Source organism: Dermacentor variabilis, chromosome 8, assembly GCF_050947875.1.
Source record: "Dermacentor variabilis isolate Ectoservices chromosome 8, ASM5094787v1, whole genome shotgun sequence".
NCBI classification, from domain to species: Eukaryota; Metazoa; Arthropoda; class Arachnida; order Ixodida; family Ixodidae; genus Dermacentor; species Dermacentor variabilis.
In genome coordinates, this window is record NC_134575.1 from 112,102,590 (window position 1) to 112,127,539 (window position 24,950).

The following is a 24,950-nucleotide window of genomic DNA, read 5'->3' on the forward strand; positions in this document are numbered from 1 at the left end:
CTTCCCTGAGTAAAAGGAAATTACCTTTGACTCATATTGTCCACATGTCAAGCCGTTCGTTTCTGGAATACCAGGAAAATTACCTTTGATCTGCGGAGGCGGTTCTCAGCGTCATTGCACTCAACCCCTGAAACTTTTGACGTGAGAGGAAAGCACAACGATGGCAACGCTCTTGCTGCCGCCGTGTCGGAGGCTGCTGATTGATAAGATGCAAATATTCTTTCCAACGTTTCTACACAAGAAAGAAGGTGACTGACCAGGCTTTTTCCGCCAGTACCAACAACAGAGTTAGTAGAAGGCGGGCCAAAACACTCCATGATCACTGGAGGTTTACCCATAACCGATATCAGTATCAATTAAACGTGACCCAATGTTACCAACAAAATCCAGATAACACGGGCACTAGAACATGAGGAGTGGAGCATTTAGATCACCTTCGTGCGAAACGGCTCGAAAAGCTGTAGTATGCCATTGCCGTTGTTTCTAACAAATGAACAAGCGAAAGAGAAGGAAAAATTACGTACTCTGTCCACTATGCGCGTGGGTTACTGTTTGATATAAACGATTGTTCTACACTTTTTAAATAGTTGCACGACAACATTGTTTATTGATCACATATGTGAGCATTCTTGTACACACCGCTAGCCTTTCCATCACACTCTTGAATCTCGAAGAACCACTCAGACTTGCATACATTACTATCAAATTCAAGCTCATAATATGGCCGGGAATGTAAATTTAATACGGTGGACTATTGGCTTTCGGAATTATATTTATCGGACAGAGCCAAGGACGGCCTAAAGATACAGGATTCCCCAAGGGAAGTATCGGTTCAACTTCTAAGTCTAGTGATTTCGCATTTATTTCAACCAGTAATATTTGTTTATTGAATAAGAGGGGACCGCTGACGCTGTTTACAATGAAGGGAGAGAAACCCACCTGATGCAACGTTGTGGACTTTATTTGTGCACTCATGCAAACTGGCATTGATGCGTTTGCCCGAGTGTCTGCGAATGGTGCCGAGCCAGCTGAGTGGAAGGCAGCCGGCGGCTAGCGACGTAGCCTGCGTCATCTCACATGACGCACAGGCCTGAAAACCTGTCTACGAGGGGTTCTTGAAGACCCACTGAAAGTGATTGAGCAGCCCACAAGCGAGGATCTCTCGGAAAAGCTGGCTGCATTCGCACTTCTTTGCCGTTAAGACGCCGAGTTTCACTGTCATGCTAGGTGAAGCATTTTGAGAAAGCACCCGCACGAACAACAGGGCGTCGGCACAGGAGAATCCGCAACCCATCAAGTTCAGCGTCTGTAGGTTCTCGTTTGTTTTAATGGCCTCGCATATCGGGCGCACAGCGTGCTTTCCTAGACACGAATCGCGGAGACACAAAGTTTCCAGCCCACGGCTGCTCTGAACCAGGTCTTCCAAGTGCTTCCAGGAGCAACTTGCGGCCGACATCCGCGCCATGTCGAGGCTCAGAGTGAGTAGCCGGAGTGTCACGTTTTGGGCCAGAGGAGAAGCTAGTGCGTCTAGACAGACGCCGACTGGGCAACAGCGTCCGAGCTCCAGCATCATCAGCTGCTTGTTGTCCTTGAGCTTCTCGAACAGCTGGGTCAGGTCACACGTGATATCGAGGCTTAGAATTTGCAGGGAGAAGTCCAGCAGCCTCGAGACCAGTTCAGTGCGCGTCGCACTGTAGCGGATCCTCCCTCGCAGTTCGAACTGTCGCGGTCCGCGGTGCTCCTTGAACTCCTGCGCGAGTCTGGACAGAAGGGTGTCTTTCATGGTTACGTTCCGAAGAGCCAAACAGTGGAGTCCGTGATTGGTAACCACCAGCGAAGACAGACATGTCCTCTCAGCTTCCATGTGTGTTACCTGCAGTTCAAAGGCAACGGAAGTTGCGAAGAAACAAAAGATGTCATGAGGCGTTACACGTGACGCAATTCGGGCTTTTGTGATCCTACCCCATTGGTACTTTCTTATTTATTTCCTACAATGTAAACATATCATATATATATATATATATATATATATATATATATATATATATATATATATATATATATATATATATATATATATATATATATATATATATATATATATATTCGTTTACCTGCTTTTGGCACCAGGTTAATGCTACACGCTGCATCCGTGCTCTGCGCACGGTCCCAAACGGTCCCAAACACCGGTAACTAATTAACACCTTGCACTTGCCGAAACCGCGGTATTATTATGGCGCAACCCGTAGTGGAAGGCTACGTATTAATTTTTACTACATATAGGATTCATTTGACGTGGACCTAAATCTAAGTGCAATTGGATTTAGGCCAACGATTTGGCATGCACTCTAATTCGCCTTCGTCTAAGTGTGGCCACCACCGCCGACTTGTTCAATCATAACAGCTAGGCCGTTTGGATTATTGTACGAAGTTGTAATATTTTTTTTGTGCCAGTCTCCGCAATTTATACGTGGTTGTGGCAGGGTTACATGGAAGCCACCTGTCGTATCGGCCGCCTTGTAGCGCAGCTTGCACGTATATACCGCAGTGAGTCGCTAGGGATGGTGGCAACTCTGTGTGCCTCGGATATAAATGCCACTTCAGTAGTGTTATGCGAGAGCATGATTTCAATTTCCGGAAGCCACACCTCTCCGCCGAGTACACGTTGCAAGTCAAGCAGTGAGGAAAGAAAGAAATGCCTTCAATAATCCCAGATAATCCTGAATTTCCCCCTCCAACGCCACCGTGTTTACATGCATGATGAGGTTGTTTGTGACGAGCGCCGGCGATGTGGCAAATTTGTATGTGCTTTCTTACACATTACGACTTGCTGTTTTATGCTTTGTGTATACAGTGACTAGCGGATTTTTCCCAAAATAAAGCTTTAAAAAAGAAACACCCACCTTGATTGCTTAGTGTATGGTGTAGGTTGGCTAAGCACGTGGTCGAGAGATGAAATTCTGGTCACGGAAGCCGCATTTCAATGGAGCAGTACACACCCGTATTTTTAGATTTAGATGTACGATAAAGAACCCATCATCATCAACATCATCATCATCATCATCAACCTGGATACACCCACTGCAGGGCAAAGGCCTCTCCAATACTTCTTGAACTACCCCGGTCATGTACTAATTTTGGCGATATTCTCCCCGCAAACTACTTAATCTCATCCACTTACCTAACTTTCTGCCGCCCATCCTACGTTTCCCTTCCCTTGGAATCCAGTCCGTAACCTTTAATGACCTTCGCCTATCTTCCTTCCTCATTAGATGTCCTGCGCATGCCCATTGCTGTTTGTTGATTTCAACTAAGATGTCATTAACTCGCGTTTGTTCTTCCCCCAATCGGCTCTTTTCTTTTCCCTTAATGTTATCCCTATCATTATTCTTTCCATAGCTTTCCAGTACTTGGCCACAACCTCCTATATGAACACAACAAAGAACCCATGGTAGTTCAAATTATTCCGGAGTCCCCAACTAAGGCGTGCCTCATGATCAGATCGTGGATTTTGCATGTTAAACTGCACATTCTAATTTAAACATTAAAAAACGAGTTTGCGCTTTCCGCTGCTTTGCTTCTGCAGTAATTTCGAAGCAAGGTCGCAATTCTTAGACTTGATCGTTCTCTATAACGCTGGGCATTGTTATTTTTCTGGTTTGTCAAAAACAACATGCGAATTTGCTTTGGCACGCATATAGCCATATGAGGCCGTCGGTAACATGGCAGAAATGATTTCACCTGGTCGCTCTCTTAGTCTTCTGCATTGCCTCAGCAATCTTTTTTTCTTTTTATTCAGCACTATAGGGGTGTGCTACTGGTGGGTGCAGACCAAGGAAAATGCTCACTCTTGTAATTCTGGGCCCTGTAACGTAAAAGTATTCCAACATGTTTCTATTCCAATTTCCTGACGACAAATTTGCGTAACCACCGACGCAAGCACCGGGCGGTCACCCGCAGGGTTCTCTGAACAGACCAATCAAACGCTCTCCTCGTTCATAGGAGGTCACTTTGTTTGCTTGAAAAACGAATAACATTGCCTACACTGAGCGGCGTGTCGTATCTAATTGGCTGACAAGAGGTGAGGAGAACGGTCAAGTGGAGAGGGATTAACTGTGGCAGAGCCAGTGCACTGAAAATCGATAACCGGATGAAAAGGGTGGTGCCGATGTATGCGATTGGTCGGCTTTCCCTTACTTAGCTTGTGGTGGCTGGTCGAAAATCGCGGCGGCATGCAACGGAAGCTTAAGAATGACGCTAAAACTGACCCTCAGCAAAGAAGAGTTGGTAGAATGAGGTAGTAAACGTGCCGAAAGTGCTTGAAAACGTTACATGGTCACGCAAGATGTTTTATTATACTCAAATACACCCATGCTCTCCGGCAGGTGCGAGTAGCCAGCGTCTCAGCAATCGGCGGCAGCCATCTTTTACTCCTTTTGGAACGGGGCAGCCTGCGGCTATTTTGAAAAAAATTCAGTTTTGTTCGGCATATTAATGCATCTTTATCGCATACACGCCACTTTGACGCGGAGAGTTTGTGGGGTTTTGTGACGTCGTGTGACAGGCAGGTGAAGTGGGTGCAGCCCGAAAACTTTTTACCAATAGCCGAGGGCAAATGTCGAAAAGGGGTCGATTCAGAAATAACTGTTTTTATTTTTTCTGTCAAATCATGCATAATCACTGTGTACACATCATATCCGATGGGGAGGTATTGCGGTTCTCGCGACGTCGCGTGACAGACAGGTGAAGTGGGGAGTGGTCGAAAAAAGTTTTTGACCAATCGCGGAGGGCTGATAGCAGAATTGGAATAGAAAAGTTTGGAATATTTTACGTTATAGCGCCCTCTTTCTGGCCAGCCACGACCGCTCTAGAACTGACTGTTCAGCTCGACCGAAGGCAGTGAGCTAGAAAGCCGGCCCGTTTAGTACTTCTGGAGGTTGTGAAAGTCAGGTACACGGCTTCTTCATTTCTGTTTGATTTATTCGGTTGCTCAGATTGGCAACAGCTGCAAAGCGGGCCTTTTTTAGTGCATGGATTATAAGAAATCGGCCACCGTGGACGGAAGTCGAAGCCGCGGCCTCGTACCAAGGAGCATGACCATCCAATGGCCCTACGTCTCAAGGAGCTGCAGAACAAGTGACCAAGGCGGCGATCGGACATGTAAGGGCACCAGAGTGTGCTAGGTTCCGGGCCTACCGGCACTGGAAACTGAACCTTACAACGTTAAACACATGAAGCCACTCGAGTGAAGCTAGTGAAGAAATAATGAGGCTTATAAAGTCGGTAATAATTGACACGTCCTCTAGTATGGAGGACTCCCAAATCAGAAGGAATGCGGCCTAGGATTCCTAATCCATAAAACATAGCGGGCAACAATGATGCATTCTACAGTGTTAATGAGAGGTAGCAGTAGTTGTAACAAAACTAAATAGGAGGCATAGAATAAAGGTAGCACGAGCCTAGACACGATGATGACGAAATAAAAGGTTTTTAGGAAGGTGTTGAATTAGCGATTAGAAAACTGCGAACAGAATATTCCGTAGTTCTGGGAAATTCACTGAAAAAGTGTGGATAAAGCAGGTTGGTGAACACGCAAATTGGTCAGTATTGCCTTAATATAGGAACACTAGAGAATAAATGTTGGTAGAAGTCGCGAAAATGAATAAGCAACGAATAACGAACACCTTGTTTAGGAAGCATATAACCAAAAAGTGGAACTGGAAAAGCACTAATGGTAAAAGAAGAAATTAAATATATTTCATACGTTGTGCTTATCCCAGCATTGTGTAGGATGCAGAAGTGTTAGATGGGGGCAAAGTGCAGAGATCATAGGTTAGTGAGGTCTAGTATTCCCCTCAATATGAAAGGAGAGATTATATTTTTCAAGAAGAAACAGGCCAAGCAAGACGCAGTAACGGTAAAAGTAGATCAATTTATGCTAGTGATTACAAGCCAATATCAGCCTTAGAACACAGGGACGAAAATGAGATACAAGTAATGAACGAAACCCTAACTAGACTGCCTTCAGAAGCAGTAGTTGAAGTAGGAGGTAAGGCACCAAGGCAGCCAGCAGGTAAGCTCTCGAAGGTAACGAAAGGCCTCATAAAGAAACGAAAAAGAATGAAAGTGTCCCACTCAAGAAATGAGATAGAATTCTCGGAACTGTCCAAACTAATCAAGGACTAACTAAGCGAGAAAGATGAGGAACCAGTAAAAAAATGGACGCAGCCTCAAAGCAATGAGAAGGAATCTTGGCATCGGGCAAACCAAGGTGTATGCTTTCAATGGTAAACAGGGTCATGTCATCAGCTGTTTCGAAGGTATGGTAAAAGCATCAGAAGAATTTTATACTGACGTGTACAGTACCCAGAGCAGCCACGATATCTCCATTCGAAGTAGTAATGAATGGATTACAGAGGCTCCTCCTAAAACTATCGATCAAGTTAGAAGGGCCTTGCAAGACTTGAAACGGGGAAAAGCTGCAGAAGATGGACTACCAGCCGATTTAATCAAATATGAAGGATACATAATGCTTGAAAAACTCGCGGCCCTTCATACGAACTGTTTATTGACTTCAAGGATCCCAGAGATGTGGAGGAATACGAACATCATAGTAATCCACAAAAAGGGATACCTTAAAAAATTGAAAAAGTACAGGCCTATAAGCTTGCTTCCCGTATTGTGTAAGATATTCACGGAGATAATCTGCAATACAATAAGGGCAACTTTTCACTTCAGTCCAACAAGAGAACAGGCTGGCTTCAGAAAGGGATAATCTACAATGCATCACATTCCCGGAGTCAATCAGGTAATCGAGAAATCCGCAGAGTACGATCTAGCTCTTTATATGGCTTTCATAGATGAGGAAATGACATTTGATTCAGTAGAGATACCAGCAGTCATAGAGGAATTGCGTTACCTTGGAGTAAAGGACGCTTACGTAAATACTCTGGAAAGTATTTACAATGATTCCACGGCTACCTTGATTCTCCAGAATAGAAGTAGCAAGATACCTACAAAGAAAGGGGTCAGACAAGGAGACACAATATCTCCAATGCTGTTCACTACGTGCGTGGAAGAACTATTCAAGCGATTAAACTGGGAGGCTTTACGAGAAAGGATCGACGGTGAATATCTCTGCAACCTTCTATTTGCAGATTACATTGTTCTGTTCAGCAACACTCGGGAGCAGTTACAACATATTATTGAGGACCTTAACAGGGAGAATATAACAGCGGGGTTGAAGAATAATATGCAGAAGACAAAGGTAATGATCAATAGCCGGGCAAGGAAACAAGAGTATAGGATCACCCGTCAGCCTCTAGAGTATGTGAATGGGTGCGTTTGCGTAGGCCAATACTGACAGGGAACCCTGGTCAGAAGAAGCAAATTTACAGAAGAATATAAATGGGTTGGAGTACACATGGCAGACATTGTCAGATCATGACTCCAACCTTGCCGTTATCAGCGAAAAGTAAGGTGTACAATTAACGCATTCTACCAGTGCCAACATATGGAGCAGAAACTTGGAGATTGACAAGGAAGCTCAAGAACAAATTAAGGACCGTGCAAAGATCGATGGAACGAAGAATGTTAGACGTGAGATTGAGAGAGAGGAAGAGAGCCGTGTGGATGAGAGAGATAACGCGGATAGCCGATATTCTTACTGGCATAAAGAGAAAGAAATGAAGCTCGGCAGGCCATATAATGTGTAGGTTGGATAACCGGTGGGCCATTAGGTTCCAGTATGGGTGCCAAGAAAAGGGAAGCGCAGTCAAGTTCGGCAGAAGACTAGGTGGGGTGATGAAATTGGGAACTTTGCAGGCGCAAGTTGGGATCGGTTGGCGAAGAACAGGGGTAAGGGGGATCGCAGGCAGAGACCTTCGTCCTGCAGTGGACATAAAATAGGCCTACGGTGATGATGCTGATTGTAACCGGCAGACCAATCAAGCAACCACGGCCCTGATGAACACGCTCACCGGCTCTTTTTGTTCCCACAGCTGCTATACCTTTCCAGTACACTCCATATCTGCTCTACAAAGTTCTATCTGGAAAGTTGTCTTTGGCAGTATCTGGTGAGCACTCAGCAAAGAATGGCCGGTCTCGTCAAAAACTTCCCTTAATTTTCATGTGATCCAACTGTCGAGAGAAAACGTAAACGTGCGTTTTCTGGAGTGCGTTTCCCGAGCCCTAAGGAGCATGCTGCGATGGTTGACCATGCTCTCACGATGTACATGCCCATCTTTCGCAGCAACTTTAAGTTGTACTTTCATGCTCCTGAAAGCGTCTCGTTTCATTTGTTATTTTCTCTAGTTTGTTCAATAAGAAATTGTTTAGAGTGTTTTGAGTGTATAGAATAAGGCTGTCATTTCAGGAGCGTTATATATTCTCCAGAAGTTATGCGGTCGATATACAACACAAGCGCTGATAAATGCCAGTTTCACTCCGCCAGTAAAATTAGACACCGCAATATACCGGCTCAAATGGGCAAAAATAAACACCGATGAATAACCCCCGAATTCGTAGAAAAAAAGTACCGGAAACATCGTACACTATTTATCATGGACGCGATAATGAGGGGTATCTCCGAGGGAGTGAGTGAGTGAGTGAAAACTTTTGTTGAGTCTTTCAAGAGTTTCGTGGTTACGAGGTCTCTGTCGTCTTCATCTTCTTGGCGCTGGCGACTTGAGACTTCTCTACTGCAAGGGTGGGCCGCTATTCGAAGGCTCCACTCATTCGTGCTGCATCGCTCGCGTGCTGCACTAGGGCCCCTTGGGCCGTGAGCTCGCTGCTGGTGAGCCGACTCTCCCATTGCTCCGCACTCGGGTGTTCGTGTTTGTGGAATGCTTTGTTGCGTTCGCACTTCCAGGTGATGTGGTAGAGTGTAAGTGTGGCACCGCACCTTGGGCAGGTGGCCCTGTATTGTGTCGGAAGCATCTTATTGAGGAAGTTGGGGAAGGAGTTTGTTTGTAGTCTGCGCCAGCTGGTCGCTTCCTCCTTTCTGAGGGTTTTGTGTGGTGGCAGATATATAATTCCAGTTCCTCTATGTAAGTTCAGGGTCTCTGCGTATCCCCCCTCGGAAGCCTGTAGGTGGGTCTCCGGAGCATTCGACCGCCCTGCTCAGAACGTTTCGCCTCGAGCTAGGCTGTGCGCCCTTTCGTTCTCCCCTATGCCTACGTGACCCGGGATCCAGATTAGGTTGCGCCTGGGTTTTACCTTCTCGGCGGAGGTATTCTGTGGGCAGTTTTACTGATTCTGCCCCTCGTTTAGTTACTGCACACCACTTTTGAGTCCGTCAGTATATAGAGAGATCGGCCTGTTCTATTACCTTCCACTGCCGCCACCGCTACGGCAATCTCCTCGGCCTCCACTGTGCCAGCGACCTTTGCCGTCGCATACGTGATCGGGTTTCCTTCCTTGTTAACCACTACCGTCGCAGCCACGCGTTCTCTTCCGTGTGGATATACGGCGGAGTCCGTGTATACTGTAATGTCTTGCTCGGCCAGCGTTCTCTCAACATATTCGGCCCCAGCTTTCCGCCTGTTTTCGTGTAGGTTGGGATCCATATTTTTTGGCAGTGGCCCCACATTAGTGGTTTTCCTGAGGTCGTCCGGTACGTCCGCGTATCTGTCTGTCATTCCGCTCGTATCCCGACCCAACCTCCTCAGGAGCGCTCGTCCCGTAGGGGTGCCTCTGGGTCTCGCGGTTTGCGCACCCAGCAGAGCCTTGGCGAGCTCGCTGAAGGTGTTGCTGGTGCCAAGCCGGAGCAACTTCTCGTTCGACGTGTTTCTGGGTAGACGCAGAGCCGTCTTGTACGCCTTCCTGAGGATGGTGTCTGCTTGCTCTCTTTCTGCCTTAATCGTCACGTGGTACGGCAGGGAGTACGTGACTCGGCTGACAATTAGGCTGTTGACTAGCTTGAGAGTGTCTTCTCTTTTCATTCCGTATCTCTTTTGGGTGACCCAATTGATCATGCGGCCCACCTGTTCCGCCGCCTTGCTCAGCAGGCTAATGGTGTGACTGCACTTCCGGCTGCCTTGTAGCCACATGCACGGGATCCTAATCATGTTCTCCGGGATTTTGTGTCCCTCGAGGGTCACCTCCAGTGTCGCTTGCGTTGGGTGCTTGCCGACCCTGAGGAGCTCCGACTTTTCCGCGGAGCATCGCAGTCCCCTTTCTCTGGTGTAGTTTTCCACGCAGTTCGCCGCTTCCCGCAGTTTTTCTTGCATTTTCTCTCCGAGCGATCCTTGGGTGACCCAGATCGTGACGTCGTCCACGTATATCGCGTGCTGGATGCCTCGGATATCCTTAAGTTTTCTTGCGAGGCCAATCATTGCCACGTTGAAGAGGACGGGCGATATGACGGATCCTTGGGGTGTGCCCTCACACGGCGTGGGGAAGACGTTGCTTCTGAGGTCGCCCATCCCCACGGACGCCGTTCTGTTGCTCAGGAAGTCCCTGACGTAATCGTGCACTCTCTTCCCACAGTTGGTGTTGTTGATGCCCTCCATGATGGCCGCGTGGCTCACGTTGTCGAAGACCCCCTTCATGTCGAGGGCCATGATGACGTTTTCGCCCGTTTTCCGCATCGTCTCGAGCACTTCCTCCTTGAGTTGGAGCAGCACGTCTTGCGTTGAGAGGTTGACTCTGAACCCGTATATGCTGTCCGGGTACCATCGCTCGTTTTCCCAGTGCGACTGGATTCTCTTCGTGATCACTTTATCGTACAGCTTGCCCAAGCACGACGTTAGGGATATCGGCCTGAGATTTTCTATTTGGAGTTTCTTCCCTGGCTTCTGAATCATTACGACGACGGCGTGTTTCCACTCCGCCGGAACTCTTCCTTCTTGCCAGAGCTTATTGAGGTAGGCCGTCAGTTGGTCGATGGCCTCGTCGCCGACATTTCTGATTAGCGAGTTCCGGATTTTGTCCGCCCGCGCCGCCGCGTTCTGGGTGGCCGATCTTATCGCCTTGACGACCTCTTCTCTCATGATGGGTCGGTCCGTGGTAGGGTTTTCTTCGCCGCGGTATTCTTCCTTGTAGCTCTCGACCTGGTCTTTGCCGTAGCATTTGACCCGGACTTCCTCAAGGAGTTGTTCGCCCGTGCCTTCGTGCTGGTGGACTGGCCTCTGTATCGACTTGCTGGCTTCGGATTTACTTTTGCTCGGGTCCATGAGGGCCTTGAGGATCTGCCACATTCTTGCCGTACTGAGGGTGCCGTTTAGGGAATTGCTAAATTGATGCCACCCCTGTCTGGCCAGCTGCGTCGAGTACTCCTCCGTTTGCTTGGTGATGACCGCAATTTTCTTTTTTAGCTTTCTGTTGAGTTTCTGTCTCTTCCACCTCTCGGTCAGCTCGCATCTCTCCACCCATAGCTCGAGGAGCCGCTTGTCCACCTCCGGCGTCTGTTCCGTCCTGTCTACTTCCTTCGTGTATAACTCTTGGATTCGCCTGAGTTGTTGGCTCCACTCTTCCGCCGAAACGATGCTGCCTTCGAGCTACTTGCAGTGCGCTCTAAAGGCGTCCCAGTCCGTCAGCCGAGCCGTGCCAATCTTACTCCGGACGTTGTCCGCCACCGTGGTGATCCTTATTATGTGATGGTTGCTCCCAAGGTTCTCGAGCAGGTTTTCCCACTCCGCTTGTTTGGCACCCCTGATAAATGTTAGGTCGGGACTCGTGTCTGGACTGACGCTATTCCCCTGCCTGGTCGGTTGGTTCTCGTTGGTTAGCAGCTTGCAGATGCCGCGCCCCTTTTTGTCCTCATTAGTATAGCCCCATCTCGGACTCTTGGCGTTAATGTCGCCCGCAAACATTAGAGTATTCTGCCCCGCTAACTTTTTCGCCTCCGCAAAGAGCCTAATAAAGTTCCCCTTTGTTTGTCTGGGTGGGCTATAGAGATTTACGATGTAGGTGCTCTTGGCTATTCTTTTCTTTTTCGGAATTATCTCCGTTATTAGGTGCTCTATTTGGGTATCCTCTATCTCTTTGTGCGCTACGGCTACTATTTGTTTGCTTATGAAGGCCGCGGTGCGGCCGCTCTCTTGACATCTGTAGCCCCTGAACGTTGGGGGTTGTTTGTTTCTTGAAACATGATTACATTTGGTGTTGTTCCTCTGTTGTATATGAATTGCTGTAGGAGGCCCTGCTTGCGCTTGTACCCCCTGCAGTTCCATTGACAGATTTCTAAGTGTTGTTGCCGTTCTGCCATGTCTGATTATTGGTGATTGCGTTGGGGTGTTCTGCGCCGAACCTACGTTCGTTGTATAGTCTGTCTCTGGCGTCGTTGGTGGTTGTTTGCGTATTCTGATTCTTTACGTAATTTCAGAAACTCTGCTCTTGCAGGGCAAACTTTTGTTGTGTTTGCAGTATTTGGCTTTGCATCTGTTGCATTTGACTTTGCATCCGGCTCTGTAGATTCATTATGAGACTTCTCATGTCGTCCATGGAATTCCCATTCCGTTGCTTTGTTGTGCCAGCTCCATGGTCTGGGGTGGCGGAGAAGTTGTGCTACTCGGTGTACAACGTGCCCCCATTTCTTGTTTTTCCCTGATTAAGTCGTTTAGCTGTTTCTTTAATTGTCTCGATTCCTCGCAACTTTGCTCCAGTTCGCCCCTGAGACTTTTGATTTCTTCAATTAGTTTGCTGTCTTGTGTTGTTTGGGTGTTGTTCGAGTACGGTGCAAAAAGCGATTTTTGAGAGCCGTCTCCCCAGCTCACCTTAACTCCTCCACCCCTCTTCTTTTGCTGCTGTTTCCGCTGCAGTTGCTTCTTGTCGGTGTTTCCCAGGGGTGGGTATGACTCGTCGCGAACGGACTCTCGGATTGAGCTTCGGCTTCGGCTCCTGCCGCGGCTGCGGCTCCGCGATCCGCTCCGGTCCCGGCCGTGGCTCTCATCCCGGAACCATCGTGGTCTTCTTCCTCGGCTTCGGCTTCTGCTGCGCCCCATCGCAGCTCGCTCGGTGACTCGAGGCGTTTTTTGCAGTCTCTCGTACCCACCGCGTAGCCGGCACCCGGGCGTGCACTGGTGCACCTCCTCCGGGTTTTAGCAGCCGCACTGTCTGCAGGTCCTGGTTTCCGGGTCCGGGCAGACGTGCATTCGGTGCCCCTGTTGGCCGCAGGCGTAGCAAACCTGCCTCGTCGGCCGATACGGGTAGCACCACAACTCCCCACCGTAGTACAGCACCTGCTTCGGGAGGATGGGTCCGTCGAAAGTGATAACTGCCATGCTGGATCTCCCAAGCATTCTGACTGCAAGGATCTTCACGCCTTGCGTGCGGATCCTGAGATTGGCCTTGAGTTCTTCCGGCGAGGTCCCTGGGTTCATGCCGTGCAAGACCCCGCGCAACGTGCGTTCTAGCGTCGCCACGTGGGCGTTGACGGCGTATTTCTTGCCCCGAAGCTAAGCTGCGTGATGCGCCTAATCATCTGCGCCGCCTCTAAGTTGTTGGTGCTGATGGTGATGATATTGGATCCGTTGCGCAGTCGGATGATGAGGTCTTCCGCCTTACATCCTTGCTGGGTGGTCGCGACCACCACTCGCGCCACCTGGTGCGTCTGCAGGCTTTTAACAGCCAGTCCCCTCGGCTGAAGGACTACCTTAAGGTCGGCTCTGGGGAGCGGCGGCAGTTTCCTCCTCGGTGCTCCTCCTCCCTCTCTCATCATCTCCGGCGCAGATGGCGCACCATCTGTGACCTTCGCCGCGCCTGGGGAATTTCCATTCCCCGGCGTTCACGCCAGAATTTGCTGCTTGTTATCACTGCGTTGGCGTCTTTTCTGCCTTCTTGACATGGCGATTTCCCAATCTGCGTCGGTTCCGCCATTGTTGCTTACTTGTGACCTTTGTGTTAATGGGGAGCTGCTTCCTAGGGCTTGGTGACTGCCTGCCGCCGCGGGTCCGCCTCGGACTACCTGCTCCTCGGGAGCCGCCTCGGTGGTGTCTTGGAGGAATTCCTCCATGATTTCTTGCGATTCGGCCGAAAATCTTGTCGGGCCTGTCGCTGCGGGTCGGTCGTAGATGGGGTTGCTTGCTCGGGACATCGCTCCGGGTCTTCTCTACCTCGGGCAGAGGCCGGGGAGGCCGCAGAGCCCCGCTATTGCTCTAGGTCTTGATAGGCTTACCTCCCGGATGGCCACATGGCAAACTCAAATGCCGATAAAATCCAAAATATCTCCGAATTATTTCTAATAGCCTGAGTGTATTCAACGTGCTCCCGAAGAACGGTACACGAAAGTTTTTGCACTCCACCCCCTTCGGAATGCGGCCTCCGCTGTCGGGAATATAACGCGCGATCAGCAGCGCGCCGCCACAGTGACTCAGCTGCCGCGGGCAGTCATTAGATACGTGTCGCATGACCAGATTGGTAAAACTGGCTCTTCAGACGACCGTGGACCCACGGCTAAGCGAGCCAACATGCGAGCCATATGGCACATAATGATCAATACATTTTTGACTCTAATCTTACTAGACGCGGCCGAGAAGCTTGCTTGCCTGATCATCTTAGAAGAATGAAGAGTGGGCAAATAAAACTTACAAAAATTAAGTGAAATTGGGTTTCGAATTTTGTAGAGGGCTGGGAATCAAACCACGCAGCGACCTCCTGCTCAGCACCAGTCCGCCATAGTGACTGACCCACCACGGCGGGTGCCTTATCAGCGCCGTCACACCATTGTGCCGCGTAATGACGACTAAACTATAGGCACATTCCTCATGATGCCTGGAAAAAGCGTGCCTCTATAAAACTCACCCTGTCGAGGCTGACGTGCGTAAGCAGCTCCGTTTGGTCGAGCAGCCGAACCAGAGGGCAGACTTCGAACTGGAGCTCGATTCCCTCGACGCCGGTCAGGTGGGCCGTGACAACCCGCTTGGAGAACGTGATGTGTTGCAGGAACTGCACCGGGTGAAAGCGCTCCAGCACTGATACGTTCAGGCTGACGCCCGAGAAACAGCGGCGCTCGCGCAGAAACCACAATGTAGCCAAGAAGAGCACCGCAGCTTTGGAGTCGTACGGAGCCATGGGATCGTCACGGATCATGTTGAAGTCTAGGCTGCCTTCGCGCAGTTCGTCAAAGTCAATGCCGAAGGGGTTCAGGAGCTCGTTCAACTTTTCCTGCGTCGCGCGCAATAACAACAAAATTTGTAAGAGCTGCTTCCAGAAACGAAATGAACTGGGTCACTTCACGGCTAGAACTCATACAAGGTGTGTCGGCATATGTAAAGTCTAGTATATGCAGAGTCCTCATTGTCTTGCCTCCCTTCTCCCTTAGCTACTCAGGGAGCTGTTTTGTGCCGTATCAGTGTGGTCCATTTATGTGTGTGAATTTACATGAGTTATTTGTAGAGATAATATCAACTGAACATTGTTTATAAGATTTATATGTGTGTGTAAAATTCCTTATGTCGCTGACCTGCAGAGGCAACGAGCAGAAGAACGCCATCTGGTGACTTAGGGACAGGAAACACTGCGACAAGCGTCTGTGCGGTGACGTTAACATAAACTGCAAGCAGTAAACAAGTGGATCGTAGCAAGCATGCGCTGTGTACGATGCGCACGCTTCACTTTTCTGCGTCGACCTGGTTGAATTGACGGAATGAGTTACCGCATGAGTCAACATCCAGCAGCGGGCACCTCCTTCGTTTTGCAGGGTACATGGGTCGAGCAGTAAAGGCATCTTCATTGCATCCCGGGCGACAAAGGCGGCCCTCTCGAGCAACTCGAAGGCGTCCTCGAACTGCTCTTCGGCAAACATCAGGAACCTCATTACCTCCATGTCCATGATCTGCAAAGTGCCAGAGATTTCGGACCAACATAGTGTTTAGATCCTAAAACAGCAGCAACGTTTAGAGCCTAATCTAAGAATTATCCAGCACGAAATTATTAGTCGGTTGACGTTCCTAGTGAGATTACCCAGTTATGTGAAGCGTTCTTATCTCTGTCTCACTGATTACCAGCGTCAGACAGAGAATAACAATTGGGCAAAAATTGTCAAAGATTACCGTACAAGTTCGTGAATACCTGATACGCCTCATGTATTATGCGTGTGCTGCGACAGCGCTCTTCTCTCGCGCTTCCCCCTGGACACGCTGCGCCATTTGGAGGCGTCGCCATGAATCACGCACAGCCCTGCGGCACATGCACATTAAGCCAAGTTGCTGTCAAAGAGGTTCACTGAAGAGGAGCACATACCCATGTGAACGGAATTGACCTTAGACTGCACAGCCTTCGGGATCATGTATTTGGTGCCATAGTTGGGAAGCCGGGAAGACTACTGGTGTGACAATGCCACTAATGCTATACGCATTTACAAAAAATTCATTAGTTTGGTACCCAAACACCGATATACGTGTGGTACAGATCTAGTACCGCAGAAGGGCTTTTATCATTAGGAATCGATTGGCTGATTAACTTTCACATATCTAGGAAACAGCCCTTGAGTCATGTGCTGATGGCGGAACCCTGTTTTTTTTTTAACTTGTCCTTAAATATAACTCCATCGAATAATATACTCCATCCTCATTGAAACGCTACCGTCGAGACGGGGTATTGAACTCGCGACATCGAGGAGAACGCAATATCTAGTCACTGAGCAACCGCTGTGGCGTGGCACGGACCGTCAAGATTCTAGTGAAACAGACAAAGCACGGAGGGTCCTTAAATAATATTTAAATTTTGCGCAAATTAAGCGAGAGTAACAGTACCAAACACTTAACTTAAATCCGCGCTCTTCCAAGTAGACACAGGCGTACAAGCATGCCTCAGCAATATCAAGAGATACAACTAATGCACATGTGTAATTTTAGTGATGGAAGCGGCACTAGGTCTTTTGAATCAGCTTTATGAGCAGGAAAATCGCAGTTTGAGCATTCATATACGCTTCCGGAGCAGAACATTTTGCTGTTTGAAGCAAGAAAAGAATGCTCTGGAGCACTAACATACTGTTCTGGTGCAAAGCGGAAGCTCCGCATAAATAGTACTTTCTCAAACATTGCATGCATTATGACCTATACAATGAAACAACTATTTTTTTCTTAATTTGCTGTTCCATTTTTTTGTTATATAAGATGAACATAAGCGCATACAGAATCCTCATACACAGTGAATTCAGCGTTTCAATAAAAAATTTACCCATGTAAAGGTGTTTAATAGCCACAAGCAGTTGTGCCGACGGTAAGCGCAGGGCACGGTCTCTTTGCCCGAGCGGCGTTCTTCGAGAACAGCGCTAACGAGCTTGACGTACTAAAAAGCACTGGAGAGAATGAACCCCTATAGTTTTCCCCTTCTTCGCCACAATTACCCTTGGGAGCGAAAAGGGAGCCGTCTGGCACGCGAATACCTGCTCACTATGAGTGCTCACTATGCTCACTACTACGGATTCAGGCGTTCAATGTCGACAATGTGTCGTCCACTACGGCGCATGTTGGAACACAGTTCAATGGGTTCTACGACGGTGTTAATGGGGGATGCGCGATCAACGATACAGTATGACCCTTCCCACTTGGTCAGTATGTGTGAAGAGAGCTCAGGTGCAGCGGATGGAAAGCCACACAAGCGCTCCAGCAAGGAAGGTGGGCGCAGAGGTGGTGTCACCACGAGGGCTGTCCTGGCGCTCTTGGTCATTGGAGGGAAAGGCCCGTGCGAGATCGCGGCACTATTCAGCAAGTCTTGCCGTGGAAGGAATGGGTTCACATTTAGATGCACCAGCCGGTATGGTAAAATTGTGTCGATAGTGTGCGACAGGTGCCTGCCTTATAATAAGAAAGAGGGTGAAAAGCCGGTGGTGCTCTGAGTAGCTGTGGTCTGCGCGTATGTTACGAAGAGGAGAATGACGCCGCATTTGTGTGGTCGGACGCGACGTACATTGCAAACATGTTGCGGAGCGTAAGGTTCTAGCATTCTGTAAGACCAATGGTTTGAGGACGGTACGCCGTATTTATGCGATGAAAAAGTGGCACTCTTTAAGAATGCCTACATCTATTTCGAATAGGAAGACATGTCCGCGATCACTAAGCGGTTCCTCAGGTGCTTCATGACTCAGCATGAATCGATGCAGCAGGAAGACGGCAACGTCGCGCGCTGTAGCTGCTGGCAGGGCGGGAGTTTCGGTGTATCGCATGAGGTGGTCAACCGCCACAATGACCCAGCAATTTCCATCCTATGTCAGGGGGTGGGACCCATACAAATCGACGATGACGCCCCCAAACGGCCGGGTAAGACAAGGTAAAGGATGCAGACCGGCTGGCGAGAGGAGTGGAGATTTGCGGGGCTGCCAATCGGGAGAAGAGGGAACGAACTTCTGAACGTAGCTGTACATCCGCCGCAAGAAGTACCGCTTTCGAAGGCTATTCGAAAACGCCCGAGTGCTAACACTGTGAATCCGCGTGCAAGCTGCGCATATGTCGGAACGGCGACTGCGATGTACTACAAGTAACCACTGGTGCCTGTTGGGGTTATAATTGCGTCAGTGAAGCAGGTTGTCGCGAATGGGTAAATGGTGACCTTGATGACACAGCGTGTGAGTGGATGGTGGTGCTGACGAGCCAGAAAGCAAGCCTATAAGAGAAGTAATTCAATAGTCATTGCGCTGCTGAGACGCGATAGCGCTTAATTCGAGCGAAGATACGGCAAAGCGGGATAGTGAGCTGCAGGCATTGTCCTCAGACAAGAGAAAGCGCGAATGGGCGTCGACGTCAGAATGCTGGCATCCGCTGCGGTACAGAAAGCAGATATCGTAATCCAGCCACCAGAGTATGCATCGGACAAAAGGGCCTGAGGGATACTTCAAGGATGACAATCTACATAGTGCATGTTGGGGCGTGTCGGTCCAAATGGACGGCCTTACAAATTGGACCAGCACTTCGTGAGAGCCCAGTTGATGGCTAGGCATTCTTTCTATCCCTTCGAAGACACTTCTGATTTTTTCAGTCTCGAACATTGTCGCATTGACTTTCTTACACAAGTTGAGTACATGTTCAATCTTGCTGGTAAATGATTCACCGCTGTGCATGTTCTCGCAAACGCGATTGCGCTTCCAGCTTGCGCAAGGCAAGGCGCCCAAACACAGCCACTTAAGAGGCCTTGAACGATGACCACGTCATAAAGTCGGTCTCATGGTTGTTGTACCAGAGACTGGTGACACCGGCGAGATAGAGCACGGTGCTCAGTTTTGCTGGATGGTCCCCTTTGTTGTGGGCGCTTACCCTTTCATACATCGTCAGCCAATCCTCGCTGTCGATGTAGTCCGCGCCACGGAAAATGACAGGGCCCCTGTGGCGAGGCACACCAAAGTACAGTACCGTCTGGGGAAGTACTTGCTGGGGTGGAGTAGGAGGCGCTTGCTGGGCTGCTTCTTCAGACATGGTTGACCTTAGGGTACGGGATCGAAGTTCCATGGTTGACGTTGTAGGCCGAAGCAACTTCCAACACTTGTAAAGGTGTTTATGAGGCACCAGTGGTCGGACCCACCGTCAGCGCAGGCCACGGACTCTTAGCACGAGCGCCATTTCCCGAGAACAGCGCTGGAGAGCTTGACTCACCCTAAACCGCTGGAGAAGATGGCCCACCATAGTGTTCCTACTCTTTGCTCCAATAAATAACTTATTTTCATTTCAAAGAATTTAGCCACCTGCAGTGTAGACGCCTATCACGTGTTCACGTACGCAGGCAACACGGTCACGGCTACATAAATTGCACTATGTCATAAACGCGCCTATCGGTGTTAATTTTCGCGAGTGAAATAAAATGTACAGTTGGTATAGAGTTGGAGTGATCGGGCGGCCGCGGCCAACATATAAGATGGCATCGCCGTAGGGCCGGTGGCTCGCCGGTCCCATATCACCCAGCGCAGGCGATCGCTTCTGGTCGCGCTCACTGCGAAACAGAAATCTGCTGCAGTTTGTTCTTAACATGAAGTAGCACTTAATAGAAAAAAACATTTTATCAAGTGTGCGGGCATTTCATAAAGCTGCGTCTATTGAAAAAAGTACTGGCGTGGTCACCACAACGGCCCGAAGGTCTTTTCTCTCGAAAATAGAAAGCAAACGTTGATCAGCGAATCGGCTTGGCTGGCTTTCGAGTACTACGTTTCGTTTACTATTTGCATCGACAAAAGCAAGAAAACCAGTTTGTTTATGTCTATGGTAATCGTGTTGTAAATAAATAAGCGCACTTTGATGAGCTGCGCCAAGCTCGCAGGCACCGTCGGTCGTCATTATTGCGGCCGTCAGCGAGACAGGCCTACCATCTCGTTCAGCCGTATGTGGATGGGGGCGAATGCAAGAACGTGAAGGGTGCGCGTCAAAGAAGCCCAAGTAGTCAAAATTAATGTGGAGCTCAACATTACCGCATGCCTCATAATCAAATAGTGGCTTCGGCACTGCCACTCCCCCCTTTCGCCTAAAGAAAATATGCAAGCGGGGGCGGTGAATGTGGACGGAACCTCGGTAGAGCTACAGGACCTAGAATACCAGGGTGTCTCGATGCGCCCCCTCCTCGCCGCTCTTATAGTATACTATAGAAGATATCGACGGTGCGTACCGTTTGCTAACATCATTAGGTCTATATGATGCAGCTGTGAGGGAAAGCGTGCGAGGGTGAGTCGCAAAGAAGGGTGGCTTCATGCGCGGCGCCTTCTCACGAGAGCAAAACACGTATTCCCAATCCGGAGCAGGTGCAGTTCGCGCAGGCCTGGCGCAATAGCTGCCATAAAGGACAATTTTCAGATACTGTAGCAGGATTTCCTTTACTGCGCAGTTTGGCGCAATTGGCACAGCACTTCCATCACTGTAATGTTTTGTGAAGCTCTAAATAAATTGAAAATCTCGAAGTAACCATTCTGGCGAAATAATACAGTCGTAGTGGTTGCTAATAATTATGGTCGGATACATCATATCTTCAAGCACACACATAAAGCGGCCCGGGTAACTATGTAAACACACTCAACCGCGCGGCGTTTGCGAGCGAGGTTTCACTGCGGTAGCAATTATATGGACCCTCTATAGGCACATTTTTGCACTCGGCGACGCTGTGGAAGTGATGTTCCGTGTAAAGACTGAGGGGATAAAACCGTCGCCACGCGCCGCATTCTGTATGTGCGAGTGAAAGTGTGCAAGGGAGCCTATGATCGCGGCTAAATCTCGCACGCGTAAGGGAGGAAAGCTGAAAAGAACACGCCGTCTTTGGTCGCGCGCTACGTTCTGGGGGAGGAGAGCGAGCGGGTGCCGTTGCCCTACGTATTGCGCGGCCGCAGGGGCCACATCTTGAAACCGATCTGTATTGAGGGCAGAGTCGCGGTGTTTCGGCGGCTCATACCGTCGTGAATTCTGCATCTCGCAGCTGTGTTTGCGTTGAAGTGATCGACAGCAAGAAGGTCATTTCCCTCGCTACTCTGCGCCGGAGTCTATAGGTGCACCAACGACTCGTACGTTTGTGCGTGCTGCGTGCTCAACGCTCATTTTGCGTTGAAGCGACAGACAGCACGAAGGGCCTTTGCACGGTGCGGATGACGCGCTTCCTCACGCCAGCGTCTTTACAGGGAGCGTCTGCGCTCATCGAGTGCGATGTGTTCATATTTGCTTGCGCACCCTGACACTATGCTTCTCAATTGAGTTACTAAGTGAATGTTTGAAAGTATATACAGCTGACAAAACTATTATCCCACTTTCTATAGCTGTCTATTATTTGCTGTTGCAAGCTAAGCTTCGCCTTTCGTGCGAAACTTCGACTTTTTACATTAGTGTCCGGTGCTTAATGCACGAAATTACCTGTACGCTCATATCACATTATAAACTATGAAGTGCGCACGTGCTACAGCTTTTAAATGAACGGGAAACTGGTTGACGCAGAACGATGCTACCGGATTGCCTGATTGCCTTGGAGAATCCTGCTATTACGTATTAGTTGGCCATTTAGCCTTGTGACCTGTGTGGAGGCTTCTACGCATCATCGCAGTTTAAGTGTTTACTGCGAGGGGGACAATCAGCACGCTGTCGAAAAGGATAGTGTAAATGAGACGCCGACTGTGGTACAATTTATGAACGAAGTTAGCTTTCTACGCGTACTTAATGAAAAGAAATTAACAAATGGGCAGCGAAGGAAACGAAAGTGAGCTTTATGAGGGAATCTTTGCAACACAAATAAACTGCATGTAAATCACATACACTGAATAGTACCTCTTTGCGAACAGTGATAGTAATGCGCCCGTCAATTGTCAAATCAGCTGTTCTGATTAAAAGCAACATCAGTGCCATTTTAATGGAAAGCTTTCGCACGAAAATGGCTTGTTGCTGTTCACATTCTAGGTTCTATTTTGGTTGACGCATTATAATCGTGCATCTCAAGAAAATCCTATATTTGATGGAAAATGGCCCGACGGTTTTACCCAGCGTAGAAGATGAAATGAAAGCTCTACATTTAGGAAAATTTGAGGCTGAAAACGCAGGATAGATTAAGCCTAACCTGTACCAGAGCGACCACGCTAACCTTCTCGCTTGTAGGACTGCCAGTGTCATGGATGGGTGGCTACAAGCAGAGGCTGTCTTCACAGCGCACAACAGAGTGCACTTGTATACGTTGAATAATTCAACGGCACAGATGCATAGGCGTAAACAATACGCTAACCTGTTAGCGCAATTTGCATCTGGATGAGAAATCAGTGCATATTCTCCCTGTAGACAGACAAATATTAACGTTTCGACAATAGAAAAGATGCAAACGCTATTCAATCCTTCATGAAAAATGAGTTGAAAGCTGCTCTTAAGACAAGCATAACACGGTAGATTTCCTAAAGCAGCTTTCCGGCAGGAATACGCCAAATTATCTTAACGATTGACTTCAGTATCCGAAGGCTACTGCTTGCGTTAGTGATGTCGTAATGCCTGGATCCGCCTTATAATCGCACACATAGGGCTATTCAGCATGAAATCTCGGCGTGAATGCTTTTATGCCTTCCGGCTTTATTTGAAGGCAAAGGCAAGATTAGTAATCGAATCGATAAGGTCGTATTAAAACACCATGGATTACATTCAAAAGTTACTTACTGAAAGGGCGCATTGAGTGTAGCGTAAAATTGGGATACTTGGTGTTCGTTTATCACGTTGTACGCTGAGTCCAACTAACAACCGCGATATGAAACACCAGAAAAGGACCACAGAGCGCAAACCAAAGCGACATGGAGCTTCGTACCGCAATGCCACAGACACTAAGCTCGCGTGGCGAGTCGGCCTGCACTGTGTCATTTCGTATTCTTCGTACACACTTTCCGCCGCTGGCGTTCTTTTTTTAAGTCTTGAGTGTTTGCGCGCCAAAACCACAATACAATTAGGAAGCACGCCATAGCGGATGTATCCGGAATAATTTCGACCAAATGGAGTTCTTAAAGTTTCACCCAATGTACGGTACACAGACGTTTTCGCATTTCGCACCCTCACGGAATGCGGCCGCCATGCTTGGGGATTGTTCCCGCGCGTTCAGGCTTAGCAGCGCAACGGCAAAGCCACTACGACACCAACGGCGGGTGTGTTCGCGTTTCATCTGCCCCCGGAAGTACTCAGCGTATTACGCGTTAGAGCGGCACACATAATGGCTACCAAGCTCCCTATTTATTCGACAACCGAAGCTTATCTTTCACAGCAGACAAGTCGCTGTAGATTTCCAGGTTATTTCTCAGATATAGCGGTCGTCGGGATTCCAATTGCCAAGATTCGTTCTAGTTAGCTGGATAGAAAGAGCTTCGGGCAGCGGAGCTGTAGAGCTGGCTACAGAGAACCCTCTCAAAGGCATGAGAAGTCGTAGCAGATGACAACACTTACGTTTAGCGACGTCAGGAGCCGTTGGCTGGGCCCAGTTGCGTCACCGCGTGCAGAAAGCAGTGCTAAGCCACTGTAGCACGCTGCACCTTCTTGGAACTGCGTCCCCGCCAGCAATGGCGCCGCAGTTGCAAATTCTTCTTCTTCGAAGCACGCGCGGCAGTTTCGTTGAAAAATAAAAACCAGGGGGAAGGCAATGTTGCCTACGTCCAGGTCCATCATTTCATTTGAACAGACTCTCATCCAATATTAAAAGAAAGATAACCAACAATGAGCGCGTCATAATGTTGCTAATATGGAGCCATAAAAAAGGCGGTCGCGAGCATCAACAAGCCGAGTCCCAATTTGGGTGGTTTGGGCCATACTTTCGCGACGCGCAGCTTTAAGCCCCCCTTGTTTCGTCGTCGTTTAAATCAGAAATGTGGTAGGCCTCATTTACTCATCATTTTCGTGTTGCGAAGAAAGCATGCTTGAGAAAGCCTCCGATGCAAATGTTGCGGCAATTACAGAGAACCAAATATGACCAAATACGTAAAACATCTCGATGTGAGATGCCACGTTGATCGTTTGAAGCTTGAGTTTAGCTTCTTGCAGGCTGTAGTGCACCATTTCAAATTCTTCAGTAGGTAGGCCGCTGCTGCATTGAACATTTGTTTTCGTGAGCGACAAAAAGCCGTCATGACGCGCTAATTGCTCCGATAATATTTTTCTATTGGCGGAAAATATGTTTGCTTTAATATCGTAAGGAAGAATAAAACATTCGTGAAAAACTGATAACAAATGACCATCCTATACGAATGGCTGAAACGTGTTATGTTTGACACGTAAATGCAGCCGAGGTGCTCTCATGAGCTTCTTTCTTGGAGTTGTTGTACATGGCTCGCTCTCTTATGGCAGCAATAAACAGTAAATCTAAGGCAATGCTAAACTGGCAATCTCTCCAGCACCGAAGAGCGTCGTTTCGACTGAAGCTTTTGCACAACATATATCACTCTCATACTCGAATTCCGCGTGACGTGTACATAAACCAGCCTCACTACACATAAGCACGCAAAGATCATGAACAGAAGATAAGAGAATACAAATGTAATACATCGGCCTTTAGCAGCTCGTTTTTCCCAAGCACCATCAGTCAGTGGAACCGACTTCCTT

General features: G+C 48.6%; 1 protein-coding gene across 1 annotated transcript; it reads right to left on the minus strand.

Annotated features, from left to right (window-relative positions):
- Positions 1 to 961: 961 nt before the first annotated feature.
- Positions 962 to 23,906, minus strand: LOC142591236 (uncharacterized). The gene is made up of 4 exons (XM_075703583.1): positions 23,802 to 23,906; positions 15,596 to 15,775; positions 14,743 to 15,105; positions 962 to 1,873 (listed from the first exon to the last, which is right to left on the minus strand). Exons 2-4 carry the CDS (start codon positions 15,770 to 15,772, stop codon positions 1,103 to 1,105), a joined length of 1,311 nt encoding a protein of 436 aa, XP_075559698.1. The 5' UTR covers positions 15,773 to 15,775; positions 23,802 to 23,906; the 3' UTR covers positions 962 to 1,102.
- Between the last annotated feature and the right edge of the window lie 1,044 nt (positions 23,907 to 24,950).

Coding starts and splice junctions, on each gene's coding strand:
- LOC142591236 (XM_075703583.1), bottom strand. CDS start 15,772: ATGGACATGGAGGTAATGAGGTTCCTGATGTTTGCCGAAGAGCAGTTC. Junction 15,106..15,595: donor GCTGGATGTTGACTCATGCG/GTAACTCATTCC, acceptor CGCGCGACGCAG/GAAAAGTTGAACGAGCTCCT. Junction 1,874..14,742: donor CGCACGTCAGCCTCGACAGG/GTGAGTTTTATA, acceptor TTTGAACTGCAG/GTAACACACATGGAAGCTGA.